The sequence below is a fragment of the Solanum pennellii genome, chromosome 9 (genome assembly GCF_001406875.1).
Source record: "Solanum pennellii chromosome 9, SPENNV200".
Lineage (NCBI taxonomy): Eukaryota > Viridiplantae > Streptophyta > Magnoliopsida > Solanales > Solanaceae > Solanum > Solanum pennellii.
This window is the reverse complement of record NC_028645.1, coordinates 4,092,479-4,106,222: the sequence shown is the minus strand read 5'-3', so window position 1 is coordinate 4,106,222 and position 13,744 is coordinate 4,092,479. Positions and strand designations below refer to the sequence as shown.

General features: G+C 35.1%; 2 protein-coding genes and 1 long non-coding RNA gene across 4 annotated transcripts; 1 reads left to right on the top strand and 2 right to left on the bottom strand.

Annotated features, from left to right (window-relative positions):
• Positions 1–727: 727 nt before the first annotated feature.
• LOC114073927 (protein pleiotropic regulatory locus 1-like) lies at positions 728–2,007 on the bottom strand. Its single transcript, XM_027911724.1, has 2 exons — positions 1,970–2,007; positions 728–1,299 (listed from the first exon to the last, which is right to left on the bottom strand). The coding sequence occupies exons 1-2, from the start codon at positions 2,005–2,007 to the stop codon at positions 783–785; spliced, it is 555 nt and encodes a 184-aa protein (XP_027767525.1). The 3' UTR covers positions 728–782.
• Positions 2,008–2,009: 2 nt separating this feature from the next.
• Positions 2,010–3,060, bottom strand: LOC107029924. The gene is made up of 2 exons (XR_003574576.1): positions 2,952–3,060; positions 2,010–2,345 (listed from the first exon to the last, which is right to left on the bottom strand). It is a non-coding gene; the product is annotated as an uncharacterized LOC107029924 (long non-coding RNA).
• LOC107031202 lies at positions 2,956–10,840 on the top strand. Of its 2 annotated transcripts, XM_015232485.2 has the most exons (4): positions 6,158–6,422; positions 6,799–6,919; positions 8,280–8,409; positions 9,724–10,840. In XM_015232485.2, exons 3-4 carry the CDS (start codon positions 8,345–8,347, stop codon positions 10,718–10,720), a joined length of 1,062 nt encoding a protein of 353 aa, XP_015087971.1. In that variant the 5' UTR covers positions 6,158–6,422; positions 6,799–6,919; positions 8,280–8,344; the 3' UTR covers positions 10,721–10,840. The 2 variants fall into 2 exon arrangements, 1 of the variants encoding a protein (XP_015087971.1); XR_003574575.1 differs by lacking the exons at positions 6,158–6,422; positions 9,724–10,840 and adding an exon at positions 2,956–3,654 and having other exon boundaries at positions 8,280–8,558.
• The last annotated feature ends 2,904 nt before the right edge of the window (positions 10,841–13,744 follow it).

Here is a 13,744-nt window from a genome sequence, read left to right as displayed (position 1 = left end):
TGTGACAACAAATCAACCTTGCGTGATCGTCTCCATACAATTACCAAAGGCACGAAAACTATGGCGGAGTATTTAGACGAGCTCTCCACCATCATCACAGCCCTCGACACCATGACTGTGCAGTATGTACCCACTGAAGAACAACCGGCTGATATTCTCACCAAGCCTCTCCCGAGCCGACAGCACGATTACCTCAGTTCCAAGCTTCCGTTCGTTTCCGCTCAGCTCAGCTTGAGGGGGGATAATAACAGATAGTATTAAATAATATTAGTATTTACTGTGTACTAATTCTAGTCCTATTAGGATTAGTACTCCTTAATCCTAGTCCTATTAGGATTAGTACTCCTTTCTATATCTCCTATATATATCTCCCATGTATTCCCTTATTAGGTTAACACTTCAATACAATCAATATTCCTTCAACCACTTCTCTTTCCTTTTTAACAACATCTATATTTCTCACTTATTAATAGTGCACATCTTATGAAATTGTGAGAAAATTTTAAAGCATTCAGTAATATCAAGACTCGCACATAGTTTTTTAGTGTAAAATCACAATAACGACAAAGATAGTATGAATATAATATTTATGATATAATAAGATCCAAAGCTTACAAAAAATATTTGTAGTGCATATAAATTTTAAACTTCAAAATAATCTATAAGCAGTTTTGAAATGTTTGAATAACTTGAAATAATGATTATAAGAGCTTAGTTTTAAGCTAAAACGTCACAAGTCAGAATCAGAGAAAATAAATAATATAACGTTTTAACACCATATTTCATCTTTGTTTCCACATTTTTATGGTCTTATCACCCTCACAAGTAATAAGTGTTGCACCAGTAACATCATATGTGAGAGCATATATGATAGATGATCCAGCATCAGTATCCATAGATGATCCAGGTTGAACCTTCGTTCGAGCTTGCTGAAAATTATAACCACTAGTCCAATCCCAAAACCACAAGCTTCCATTGTCACCTCCGGTAGCCATTACTCCTTCATCATTCACCGCCATTGCATTGATTATAGTCATCTGTTGCGGAATCATGTTATGCAAAAGTTGTCCATTCGGAAGGTTGATCTTTTTTATATTACCATCCGTTGATGCAGAAGCAAAACACGAATAATATCCCTTAGGATATTGAGCCATTGCGCGTATACTTTTCTTGTGATGAGTTAGTCTTTCCATTGTCTTACCATATCTTATATCCCACTGTTGGATATGTAGCAAGAATTGATGGGGAATAGAGGGAAGGAGAGGAATTTGGAAAGTTGAGAACTTGAAAAGTCCTCCTATGCTTTAATGAAAAAGGCAATTGTCCCTCATCGGTAATGAAAAGAAAAATATGAGAGTTTAAATACATAAACACTCCTATTAATTGTTAAAAGGGTTGGAAAGAGGGACCCCTCTCGCGCCGTCGTCGTCGCTCGCTTCGGCAAATGATCGAGAGATTATTTTTTGGACAAAATTTATTTATTTTTCATTATATTTAAAATTCCCGCATTCTTCTTGCCTATAAATACCAGTCAGTCTTCAGAATATTTTCCAACGAACTTTCTGATCTTCCTTCTTCTTCAAAACACATTTTTCTTCGTGTACTTTCCTGCTGTGGATTGATTCGCTGACAGTAGAGTTTTTGGTATGTACACTCTACTGATTAAGATCATTTTACCCTGGGAGCTTATATTCCAAATCAAACCTCGGATACTAGAGGGGAATAATTTCATTAAGGGGACACTGTGAGTTCAGTGGATTTGATCTTCTTCCAAATTAAAACATTGTTTCAGTTTCTGGTACGTTTGTTTTAAGTATTTTCTGAAATAAAATTTCTGTTCATTTTGCTTACTGATTCGATAAATTTCAGTTACTTCGTGTTTCTGAATAATTTATTACAATCAGTAATTTCTGATTTTGATAACACAGAGTGACAAACACCCACAACTTTATAGTTGAGTCATAAGAACTCGTTACAAACTACTTGAGGATGCGAGGGGAGAGTCATAGTAGACGAAACAGTGTTTTCATGTCCAGAAAAAACATGAATGTGTGTTTTAGTTCGAATATCCCAAACTCTGCATACACAATCCCTAGACCCTATGTAGAAAACGTCGATTGTAGGATGAATAGCCAAACAATATACACCATGAAGATGACCATGAAACAAATGAATTACCTTATTTTGTTCGAGGTCCCAAAATTTTACTTGTTTATCGTCTCCAGCTGAGAAAATGTTTTTGTTGCGAATAGCAACGCCTCTTACATGCCCAACATGCCCCGTCAACGTGAGCTTTAGCCTACCACTTGCTAAATCCCATATCTTGATAGTACGATCCGCCGAACCTGTACAAAACCAAGTATTAGTAGGATCTACTGCAACTGATCGCACCCAACCTAAATAACCACTAATAACCCTGTAATTTCTCCATTCTCTTAAAGTTGTTAACCTTTCTCTCCATTATGCCTATACGCTATGCAGTAGCGGAACCAGAATTTTTAATAAAGAAGTAAAGGGGAGAATAAATGTCAGATTTTGATTTCATAATCTCATAATAATACCCATATTTATAATAATGCTCGACCTAATTTGACTAGAATTAGGAAAACAATTGCCAAATCCTAAACAATTAGGATTTATAACCATCCAAATTTGTTAAATTTATTACTTCCTCCGTTTCAAGAAATGATTTTTTTTGTAATATTTTAATTTCATCTTTTCACGCATGTTTAACGTCACAAGATAAAAAAAATAATTTTATACATTTTACATAACTTTAGTTTAGGACCACATGATTCAAAAATTATACTTTTAAATTCGGTGCCAAATCAAACCATGTCTGTAAAACGGAGGGAGTACTAATTTTTGAATTTGAATTTGAACAGAATTAGGACTACCTGAACTGTGCGTGTAAATTACGAAATTATAAATATTCCGCCATTAGAGCTTACCTCTGTAGACTGATAATCAATGGAGAAGAGAGTTGAAGAGCACGCTATCTGCAATGCGATACGCCTTTTTTTATGGAACGAAAAGCTAACAAAGAATCAGATTTCATCTTCCGAAGGCTTATGCATCTGTTATATTCGAAGTACATTCACCGCGATTCAGCCTCGTGTATTCGATTACAAGCATAAAAAACTCAGAGACAGAGAGCGTTGTACCGTCATCCCGTTCGATTTATCGAAGTTACTGAACAAAGACGCATCGTTAGGTAGATTGCTTGTTTCTCCTACTCTTCAATTTCTGCCGCAAACTATCAAACAGTTGGGGGACGATATCTCTTTTTCTCTGTTCACACAATTTCAATTTACTCAAGCTTTTCTTAACCCACCACCACGACCTACATACCTAATAGTTCTCGAAATCTCACATATTCGTTGCTGCGATTTTCGTCCTCCGTTTGATTTGCCTCTGCCGCCCAATTTCGTACCTCCTGATGTCCCGTCTAATCATCGTCGATTTCGAAAGAACTGGAGCGATGTAGCAGCCTGTGTGAGTAATATTGACTTTGTGAATGATCCGTATAATCGATATCGCGAGGATGTTGTTGCGTATCTCAGGAAGTTAAGGGATTATAATGGTGAAGGCGGGATTTGTCCAACGAAACCACCTATTGCAGTTGATGTAGCTAGAGGATTCGTTGAAGTTCAGGTATGTTATAGATCGTGGTGTGCTAGTCCAGCTTATTGCATTGATGAGTTAGTAGATGAGTGTTGCCCTGTTTGTTGGGATGGGTTTAGAGATGAAAAAGAAGTGATTGCAACTTACTGTTCACATATTTTTCATATACAGTGTCTATTGCCATGGCTATGGAAGAAAAATACTTGTCCATCTTGTCGAGCTGTTTATCCTTTGCATTATTCGCCTATTTTGGATCGTCAAAGAACCTGAGAAATTAGTTAGTTAATGGGGAAGGAATACATGGATGTACAAATCGATTCAACTTTTCAGTTTTAAATCTAGAGAAAAGTTTGCCTCGAGTAAGGATACAATCAAGATCTTCATATAAGTTATAGTATTTTGCCTCTCTTTTTGATTCTAAAGCAGCTTTAAGTTTAAGTCTATCCTCGAGGTCAAGTAAAAGGTCATTTTCATCTCCAAGTTATATTCGGCAACCAACTAGTACATTAAACCTTGATGTGCTTACTTTCTCCTTTAATATGATCGAGCCAAGGAGTGACTAAGGATCGGCTTAAACCTGAAACGACTTGTAATTTTAGATGTATGAGTACTTTGTTTCCCTCAAATTAAGACAATGGAGAAAAAGCCTTTTTGTTAGTTTGAGTTATTGACCATTGGACAAACAACTGGGTCTATTCTGATTGGTTTAATACGTTTCACCAACCTTCTGACGCGGACAACTTTTATTGTTGTGCTGCATTATGCACCTAATGAGAAAGCTCTGCGATCCCCAGGTCCTTGCATTTGTGAGATACTGAAACATACAATCTCGTCCGCTCTTCTTATTGGTGTAGGACACTACACTTTTCACCTACCACTTGACATAACAGCTTTACAGTTGTATCTTATTTGTATCTGGACGAGAGCACTCTGCTAGGGACCAGGATATATACCTCACGCCGAGTTTATCATTCATTACACTGTCAGCAGTCCCAATAACAAGGATCCGGTTTCTTGTTGGATCCCTAAATTTGTTAAATCATCAAAACTTAATATCTGATCTAAACTAACACTTTTGAAATAAAATTGTTTTGTTTCTCTCAAATTCTCAATTATGGGCTCGTTGTTTCGACTTCCACTCAAGGTTCGTAACAAATAAGATGATAATTTAATAACATAAATACTTATTCACATATAATATTTATATCAAATTATAACGATTAAGTGATTTAATATAATAATTATGAGTTTAAAGATGAAAAAGAAGTGATTGCACTTATTGTTCACATGTTTTTCATATACAGTGTCTATTGCCATGGCTATGGAAGAAAAATACTTGTCCATCTTGTCGAGCTGTTTATCCTTTGCATTATTCCCCTATTTTGGATCGTCAAACTCAGAACTTGAACCTGAGACATCAGTTAGTTAAGGGGGAAGGAATACATGAATGTACAAATCGATTCAACTTTTCAATTTTTCATCTAGAGAAAAGTTTGCCTCGAGTTAGGATACAACCAAGATCTTCATATTTTGCCTCTCTTTTATACTAAGGCAGTTTCAAGTTTAAGTCTATCCTCAAGGTCCTGTAAAAGGTCATCTTCATCTCCAAGTTATATTCGGCAACCAACTAGTACATTAAACCTTGATGTGCTTACTTTCTCCTTTAATAAGATCGAGCTAAGGAGTGTCCAAGGATTGGCTTAAACTTGAAACGACCAGTAATTTTAGATGTATGGGTACTTTGTTTCCCTCAAATTAGGACAATGGAGAAAAAACCTTTTGAAATAAAATTGTTTTGTTTCTCTCAAATTCTCAATTATGGACTGTTTTGACTTTCACTCAAGGTTCTTAACAAATATATAAAGATGATAATTTAATAACATAAATACTTATTCACATATAATATTTACATCAAATTATGACGATTAAGTGATTTAATGTAATAATTATGTAAGTCAATTAATTAATTATGAATAACTAATGATTATATACATTCAAATATATATCTTGCATCCATTAATTTTTTGATGTAAACATACCATACGAGTAACTTTTCAGAAAACTTCATTGTGTTAAGCATTTTATAAATATTTCACCATTAACACCATGTTTGGATGGTTGTTACTTGATGTATTTTATTGTATTATTAGTTTAACCACAATGTTTGTTTAGATTGTTATTTAAATTTTACCATATTGTATCATTTAATATTGTTAGATGATAACGAAGAATCCCATTTTGTGTAATAATCGACTTGGTATGATTACGTTATTACCTTGCACCTTATTTGGATGGTTGTTACTTGTTGTATTGTATTATATTGTTAGTTTAAATACAATGTTTGTTTGAAATGTTACTTAAATTCTATTATATCATATCGTTTAAGTTCATCATTAGGTTACAACGAAAAAACTCGTTTTAGGTAACAATCAATTTTCCGTGATCACCTTATTATATTAATATTTTCTTTTTATTTTTATTTATTATTTAATAATTATATTTCATTTTTTATTTTAACTTTCGATAGTAGCTCTAAGCATCCTACTTTTTTTTTTATTCTTATATGATTATCGTTCAAATTATGAATACGTGATATTTTCGCGGGCTATACAAATAAGGGGAAGAAGTATTCTACTGCAACCCTTTTGATCTACCGAAGTTACGGAACAAAGAAGCCTTTTTGGGATTTCGTTTGTCTCTGCCGCATACTATCAAACAGTTGGGGGGCAATATCTCTTTTCTCCTTTTTACTGAATTTCAAGATTATGCTTACCCCATTTTCACTTGATATCCTCCTGGTGAGTGCTGCTTATTGAGTTTCTTGACATGTTAAGGTGGGATTTTCCCAATAAACAACAATTGCCCAATTTGTCTAGCTGTTTATCCTTTTATTGTTCACCTCTTTTTGGACTGTCAATGTTGTAAGCACAAAGGTAACTTGTTGGAGGTTAATGTTTGAAAAATGTGTTCTTTTTGGTAGTATCATATTGTAGTGAAGCAATTCTTCATTTGCTACATAATGTGTTGGCTAATGTAAATATGATAGTGAAGTAATGATTTTCATGTGCTAGAAGGTATTCAGTATCTGGTTGTTCAGTTTCTTTCAAATTGACTAGGTTTGCTCAGCATGATGATATAAGCATTCTTAATTCTTTTTGTTTGTCTTTTTTCAAGGTATAGTGAAGTTGGAAACAAACGACTTATGTGAAGATCAAGCGAATGTGAAAATGTAAAATTTCGTGTGCTAAAACAAGTTCCTATCTTCATATGCAAAGGGAATGTTCCACCATATAAGGTTTGCATCTGCTTTTGATTACTTAAACTATGTGCAAACTGTATTTCTCCAATCGTCACAAGTGTGTTCTTTTTAAACATTCATCCTAATTATATGAATATTATAGTGGATGCTTAAAGTGCAACAAGTTAAATAGAGTCTGGACGAGTCCTGAGTCATGGCCGCTGATGTTAAAATTAACTTGACCTGTGTTTTGCTGTTAATTCTATCCTATCTTTGCCATGATATATTTGGTACTAAAGTATAAACTCCTGGAATTCAGCTGCTAAGCTGTCTTGTTTCTCTCTGTTAAGCTCTATAATGCCTAAACTATGTAACTGGTTACTGTGAAGCTGGATTGTAGTATTCCCTCCATTCCAATTCAAGTGTCTTATTCCTATTTGATCTGTCCCAAGAGGAGTCTCTTTCTATTTTTAATAAGTTTTCCAATTCCAACATTTTACGTGGCAAGTTTAAGACCCACAAGATTTGAAGGACTGCACACATCTTTAATTTAAGACCACAAGATCCAAAATTTTCTTGAACTCCATGTCCAGTCAAACTAAGACACATAAATTGGGACGGGAGGGAGTATGATTTTATCTTGTAAATATTTTATCTTTAAAAAAAAGATTCAACCAATTATGTATTCTCATAGAAGGGGCATCAATGTCTGCTTACATGGGGGCGGCGACAGTAAAATATTTTCCCTTCTAAGGATCAATCAATAGAAGGACATTGCTGTCCAGATTTTGCCTCTTTCTTACGCTATACATCTCATACTCCGAATTTATATTTTATCTCAAAAAAGATAATGCTAATTGTTTTATCAAGCATTTGGTACTTAGCTTCATTTCATATGATTTCATCTCACATGGCTAAACGGGCCCTAAATATATGTAGTTCAAAATAGTTGTCATTTCACTGAATTTCAAGATTATGCTTCTCCCAGTTTCACTGGGTATCTTCCTGGTGAGTGCTGCTGATTGAGTATCTTGACATGTTATGGGAAGATACGGGTGAAGATGGGATTTTCCCAATAAACAACACTTGCCCAATTTGTCTAGCTGTTTATCCTTTTTATTGTTCACCCCTTTTTGGACTGTCAATGTTCTAAGCACAAAGGTAACTTGTTGGAGGATAAAGTTTAAAAAATGTGTTCTTTTTGACAGTATCATATTGTAGTGAAGGGATTTTTCATTTGCTAGATAATGTGTTGGCTACTAAATATGATAGTGAAGTAATGATTTTCATGTGCTAGAAGGCATTCAGTATCTGGTTGTTCTGTTTCTTTCGAATTCTTAACTAGACAGTAGTGACAAGGTATGCTCAGCATAATGATATAAGCATTCTTAATTCTTTTTGTTTGCCTTTTCTCAAGGTATAATGAAGTGGGAAACAACCAACTTATGTGAAGATTAGTCCCCGCAATTGAGATGCAAGCGAATGTGGATGCAAAACTTTATAACAAGTTCCAATCTCATATGCAAAGGGAATGTTCCACGAATAAGGTTTGCATCTGCTTTTGATTACTTTAACTCTGTGTAAACTGTATTTCTCCAATCATCACAAGTGTTTTTTTTAAACATTCATCTTAATCATATGAATATTATAGTGGATGGTTTAAGTGCAAGTTTAATAGAGTCTTAATGAGCCCTGAGTCATGGCCGTTAATGTTAAAATTAACTTGACCTGAGTATTGTAGTTAATTCTATCCCATCTTTGCCATGATATATTCGGTACTAAACTATAAACTCCTGTATTTCAGCTGATAAGCTGTATAGTTTCTCTCTGTTGAGCTTTATAATGGCTTATCTATGTAACTGGTTACTGTGAAGCTGGAATGTCCCAAAAAGAATGTCTCTTTCTATATCTAAGAAGTCTCCAATATCAACATTCTACGTTACAAGTTTAAGACCACAAGATTTAAAGGCCTACACACATCTTTAATTTAAGACCACAAGATTCAAAAGTTTCTTAAATTCCGATCCAGTCAAACTAAGACATGTAAATTGGGACGGGAGTGAGTATGATTTTATCATGTAGATGTCTCATCTTTTAACAACAGATTCAACCATTGATATTTTCTCATAGAAGGGGCATTAATGTCTGCTTACATGGGGGCAATGGTAAAATATTTTCCCTTCTAAGGATCAATCAATAGAAGGAGATTGCAGTCCAGATTTTGCCTCTTGCTTGCACTATACATTTCATACTTCGAATTAATATTTTATCTCAAAAAGGATATTGCTAATTGTTTTTATCAAGCATTTGGTACTCAGCTTCATCTCTCAAATCATGATTTCCTCTCACATTGCTAAACGGGCCCTAAATATATATAGTCCAAAATGTCATTTTAGAAAGCGAGGATATGATTGAGTACATTCTTTCCGTTTTTCCCTTGGTAATAATTATTTTTGAAAGTTATGAACATCGACAAACATAAGTGAATAACATATACACACAATCCAAAATAGTAATTATTTGGATTAACTAACCTCTTTTTATTTATTGAAGAGACATTAATATTTTAAATAATTAAAAATAATAAATAAGGATATGACAATTAAAACACATAATTTCTTAAGTATCATGTTAACAAAAAATATGACAAATAAAATGGTCAGGGAGTATATGATGGGCCATCCAAGTTGGCATGGGACAAGTTAATCCTTTTTTATGGAACTTGGATTGGAACGACTTTAGGATTAACTCGACTATGCATACGTGTAATATACAAGTAACTTTTTAGGAAACTTCATTAAGTTAAGCGCTCTATAAGTATTTCTTCGTTAGTGCTTATCTCTGCATTCTGATAAGCTAAGTCAACAAGTTCCAATGGAGAGAATCATTGAAACCGCTCACTGCAAGTCAATTCGGCTTTTCTTATGGAACGAAAAGCTAGCGAGGAACCAGATTTCACAGTCCGAAGGCTTATGCTTGTTCATAATCAGAAGTACATTCATGATGTTTCAACCTTGTGAATGTGGTTGTTATAACTCTAAGTACAGTTGCTACACACTTGAGGAAAAGAAGTGTTCTACTGTCATCCCTTTTGACCTGTCAAAGCTACGGAATGGAGAAACGTCATTGGGTTCCTTGCTTGTTTCTGCTACTCTTCAGTTTCTGCCGCAAACTATCAAACAATTGGGGGATGAAATCTCTTTTTGCCTTTTCACTGAGTTTCAAGATTCTCAAGCTTTACTGCCACTGCCAAGGCCGACTTACATAGTCGTCGTTGAAATCTCCCAGACTCGCTGTGTCAATTTTACTGATAAAGTTGATCTTGACACGTCCCCCAATTTCACAGGGTATCCTCCTGATGTCCCATTGTATCGCCGGTTTGAGATTGACGACAAGGAAGAGGAGGGGGTCGTCACTGTGAGCAATGTGAGTGCTGCTGATGATAGGAATGATCCATTTTGTGAATACACTGAGGATGTCCTTGAGTATCTTCACATGTTAAGGGAATATACAGGTGAAGGTGGGGGTTGTCCAATGAAACCACCTATTGCGGCGGATGTAGCCAGTGGATTTGTCGAAGTCCCGCCATGTTATAGATCTTGGTGTTCAAGTCCAGCTATCAGCATCAAAGATCTAATGAATGAGACTTGCCCTGTTTGTCAAGAAGAGTTTAAAGACGGGAATGACGTGATTACAACTTGTTGTTCGCACATGTTTCATACAAGGTGTCTCCTCCCATGGCTATCCAAGAACAATAGTTGCCCAACTTGTCGAGCTGTCTATCCTTTGCATTATTCACCCCTTTTGGACCGTCAACGTTGTAAGCGCAAACGTAACATGTTGGACAATAATGTTTGAAATGTGTTCTTTATCTTTTTTCTTTTTTTTAGTGGTATTATATAGTAGTGAAGTGATTTTTCATGTGCTAGAACATGTATTGGATGATGTTAATATGATAGTAAAGTAATTTTTTTCTGATGTTTTGTTTCTTTCAACTTCTTAACTAGACAGTAGCAACAAGGTTTGTTCAGCATAATGAATAAGCATTCTTAATTCTTTTTGTTTGCCTTCTCTCAAGATCTAATGAAGTTGTGAACAACTAATTTATGTGAAGATTAGTCACCAAATATGAGAGGCAAAACTTCATGCGTTAAAACAATTTCCTATCTTCATTGGCAGAGAGAATGTTCCACAGCATAAGGTCTGTGTCTGGCTTCCATAGTGCGTACAGTGTAGTGTATTTCACCGATTGTATGTCCTAAGTTACCTACATTCGTTTGTTGGAACCTGTAATGGTTGAAGACCAGTATTAGTTGCTAATAATGAACTGACACTCTCAACCCCCATGAGTTGGAATGTTAGCTTGAATATAACATTACTTGATTTCTTAATGCGGTGCTACTTTGTTAAACTGTCCCAAATATATAGCGCTTGTAAAGTTTTTTTATGCATTATATAATTTACAAAAGTGCAGAGTCTTATCATTTTTATTGTCAACACAAGTTTTTCCTTGTCTGTAACTAAGTAAGAAGTAGGGGTGCTTATTGGTCGGTGTCCAGTCTGGTTTATCGGTTTTTGATTTGTAAACATCTAAACCGACAACCAAACCAATAAGATATTTGTTATCAATTTTCTGTTAATCAATTTTTGCTCCTTAACAGTTCGGATTTTGGCTTAACCAATAAGAAAATGCTCCTTTAGTTCTCTTTTTGTTCTTTCTTATTTGCAATTTTTCATCTATACACGGGCTTCATGCATAAAATTCTGCACAAACTACATGCAGAAGCAAAGTCAAATATGTTATTGCTAAAACAAACTTGTTTGCATTTCGGTTTATCAGTTAAACTAGTCTTCGCACACCCCTACTAAGTAGTTACCAATAGCCTAGTACCATTTCCTCCTATCATCATAAACTGTAAAATAGTTCTTCCTAATCACAAAGGGTTTTCTCTATTTGAAAAGGGAAGCAAGTTATTCAAAAGATGAACCTTTTGCAGTTAATGCTATATTGCATCTTTGGTACCAAAGTATAAATTGTTTGAACCTTGTTTCTCTCTCTTTAGCTCTATAGTTGCTGAACTATCTAAGTTGCTATCAAGCTGGAATGTGCTATGATTTTTCTGGTAATTATCTTATCTTCCAATAAGAGATTCATTTAATGTATAATTTCACACAGGAAAGGGCATCTAAGCCCTGAGGGCACAATGATGTTTCTCCCTTCCATGGGACCAATTAGTAAATGGCTACTTCTGTCCAGATTTTCCCTCTCGCGTAGACAATAGTATTTCGGCAAATAGTATATGAATGATATCCCTCCATTCCAGTTTTATTTCAACATTTGCTTTTGTCCTTTCCTTTAAAATAAAAGAACAACTTCTAATTTGAAAACTATTTAATCTGAACTTCTCATTTTTATCCTTTATGAGAAGCTTTTATGGCCACATAAATGTTGGCGCCAGTCTTTTATTTTGGTATTTGTTTGGAGAAATCCAGTCAGTGCAGGAGCTAGATTCAAATGGATGATCAAACTGAAAAGTAGCTTAGTGATTCCAGGACTTCTCTTAATCCTCTTGCTGGTGCAGCTCTTCCTTTATGTCCACATTTTATGTCAACATTTCAGTTCATGACAAGAAAGGAGAAGGAGTTGTAGATCAGTCAGCTATAACTGATGCCAGGTTCCTCGTGATTTGTTTGTTTGCTCATGCATCTCTTGCTTCCTTAGTGTTGGTATTGGAGATTCAATCAGCTCTACTTGATCAACATGTCAAAGAAAAACTGATCAAAATCCTTTAAAGATCATGAAAATGCTCTTTTTCTACCAGGGGATAACGGTAAAAAAGAAATATATAGATGAGCCGTTTGAGTTATCGTCGGATGACTGTGAAACAAAATGATAAGATTGGGAATTTTTTTATCACATTGTTGATTTCGCAACAATTGTAGAAGGAAGAAGAACTAGCCTAGAATAATATACGGAATAGCTTGTGCCTAAAACAAAAGCGGGAGTCTTCAAGGTTAACCTATTCAGCATTTCATAAAGATGTCGTAGTTGAAACTGCGATAAGGTGAAAATACTAGTGAAGGAAACTAATCAGTTTAAAAGTTTGCGGCAGAAGTTTCTGGTAAAGGTCTTTGAAAATATATCGAATTCAAGAGGTGAAAGTAGATGTTCAACAAATTGCAGTTCAAAAGGTGTAGATACTGAGGTAAAGAAGAGGTTGCATTTACTGAAGCAGAAAATGTCAATAAGGCTTAAGAAACTTCATCAGATTTCTCTGGAAAGTCATCAGGGCCCGTGATGAAACAGAAGAGAGCTAGTGATAATCATCCATGGACGGAATCCTCTGATGAAAGGGATAAAGTTCGCTACTGGAGAGATAGAGGGCTATCTAAGATCTTTTATGCCAGTACATGTGAAGTATCACTGCTACCCGTTGCTCCTTTGAGGTAGGAAAATTTTAGCTTGTCTTTATCTATACCTAGGAAAAATGCATGATTTAAGTTCTTTTTACCGTAAATAAATGGATCTTGAGCCTAACTCAATCCAAAAGTTAGCTTATGAGAGATTGTCCAAAACCATATAAGCAGACCAAGTAACCCTTAACTCACTGATGTGGGACTCCAACACCCCCACATGGCCCAGGATTTGACATTCGGAGCCAGAGGCGGTTCCAGGTTTTGAAGTATATGGGTTCAAATTAATGATTTCAAGTTAACTTAAAATAATAACTGGGTTCAAAGTCAATAATTTATAAATATTTTGTAATATTCTTAATAAATACAGGGAATGAATAAAAGTCACATGGTTTCCCATGAACTCATACCTGAAGGGCTAAGATCCGCTCCAGTCTAGAGCGTGGATAATATTGGGGGGGGGGGGAT

Excerpts from the sequence above, each read along its gene's own strand:
- LOC107031202 (XM_015232485.2), top strand. The coding sequence starts at position 8,345 with ATGTGGATGCAAAACTTTATAACAAGTTCCAATCTCATATGCAAAGGG. Across the intron at positions 8,410-9,723 it reads GGGAATGTTCCACGAATAAG|TCAACAAGTTCCAATGGAGA; the intron begins GTTTGCATCTGC and ends TGATAAGCTAAG.
- LOC114073927 (XM_027911724.1), bottom strand. The coding sequence starts at position 2,007 with ATGACTCTCCCCTCGCATCCTCAAGTAGTTTGTAACGA. Across the intron at positions 1,300-1,969 it reads CCTCAAGTAGTTTGTAACGA|AGGAGGACTTTTCAAGTTCT; the intron begins GTTCTTATGACT and ends TCATTAAAGCAT.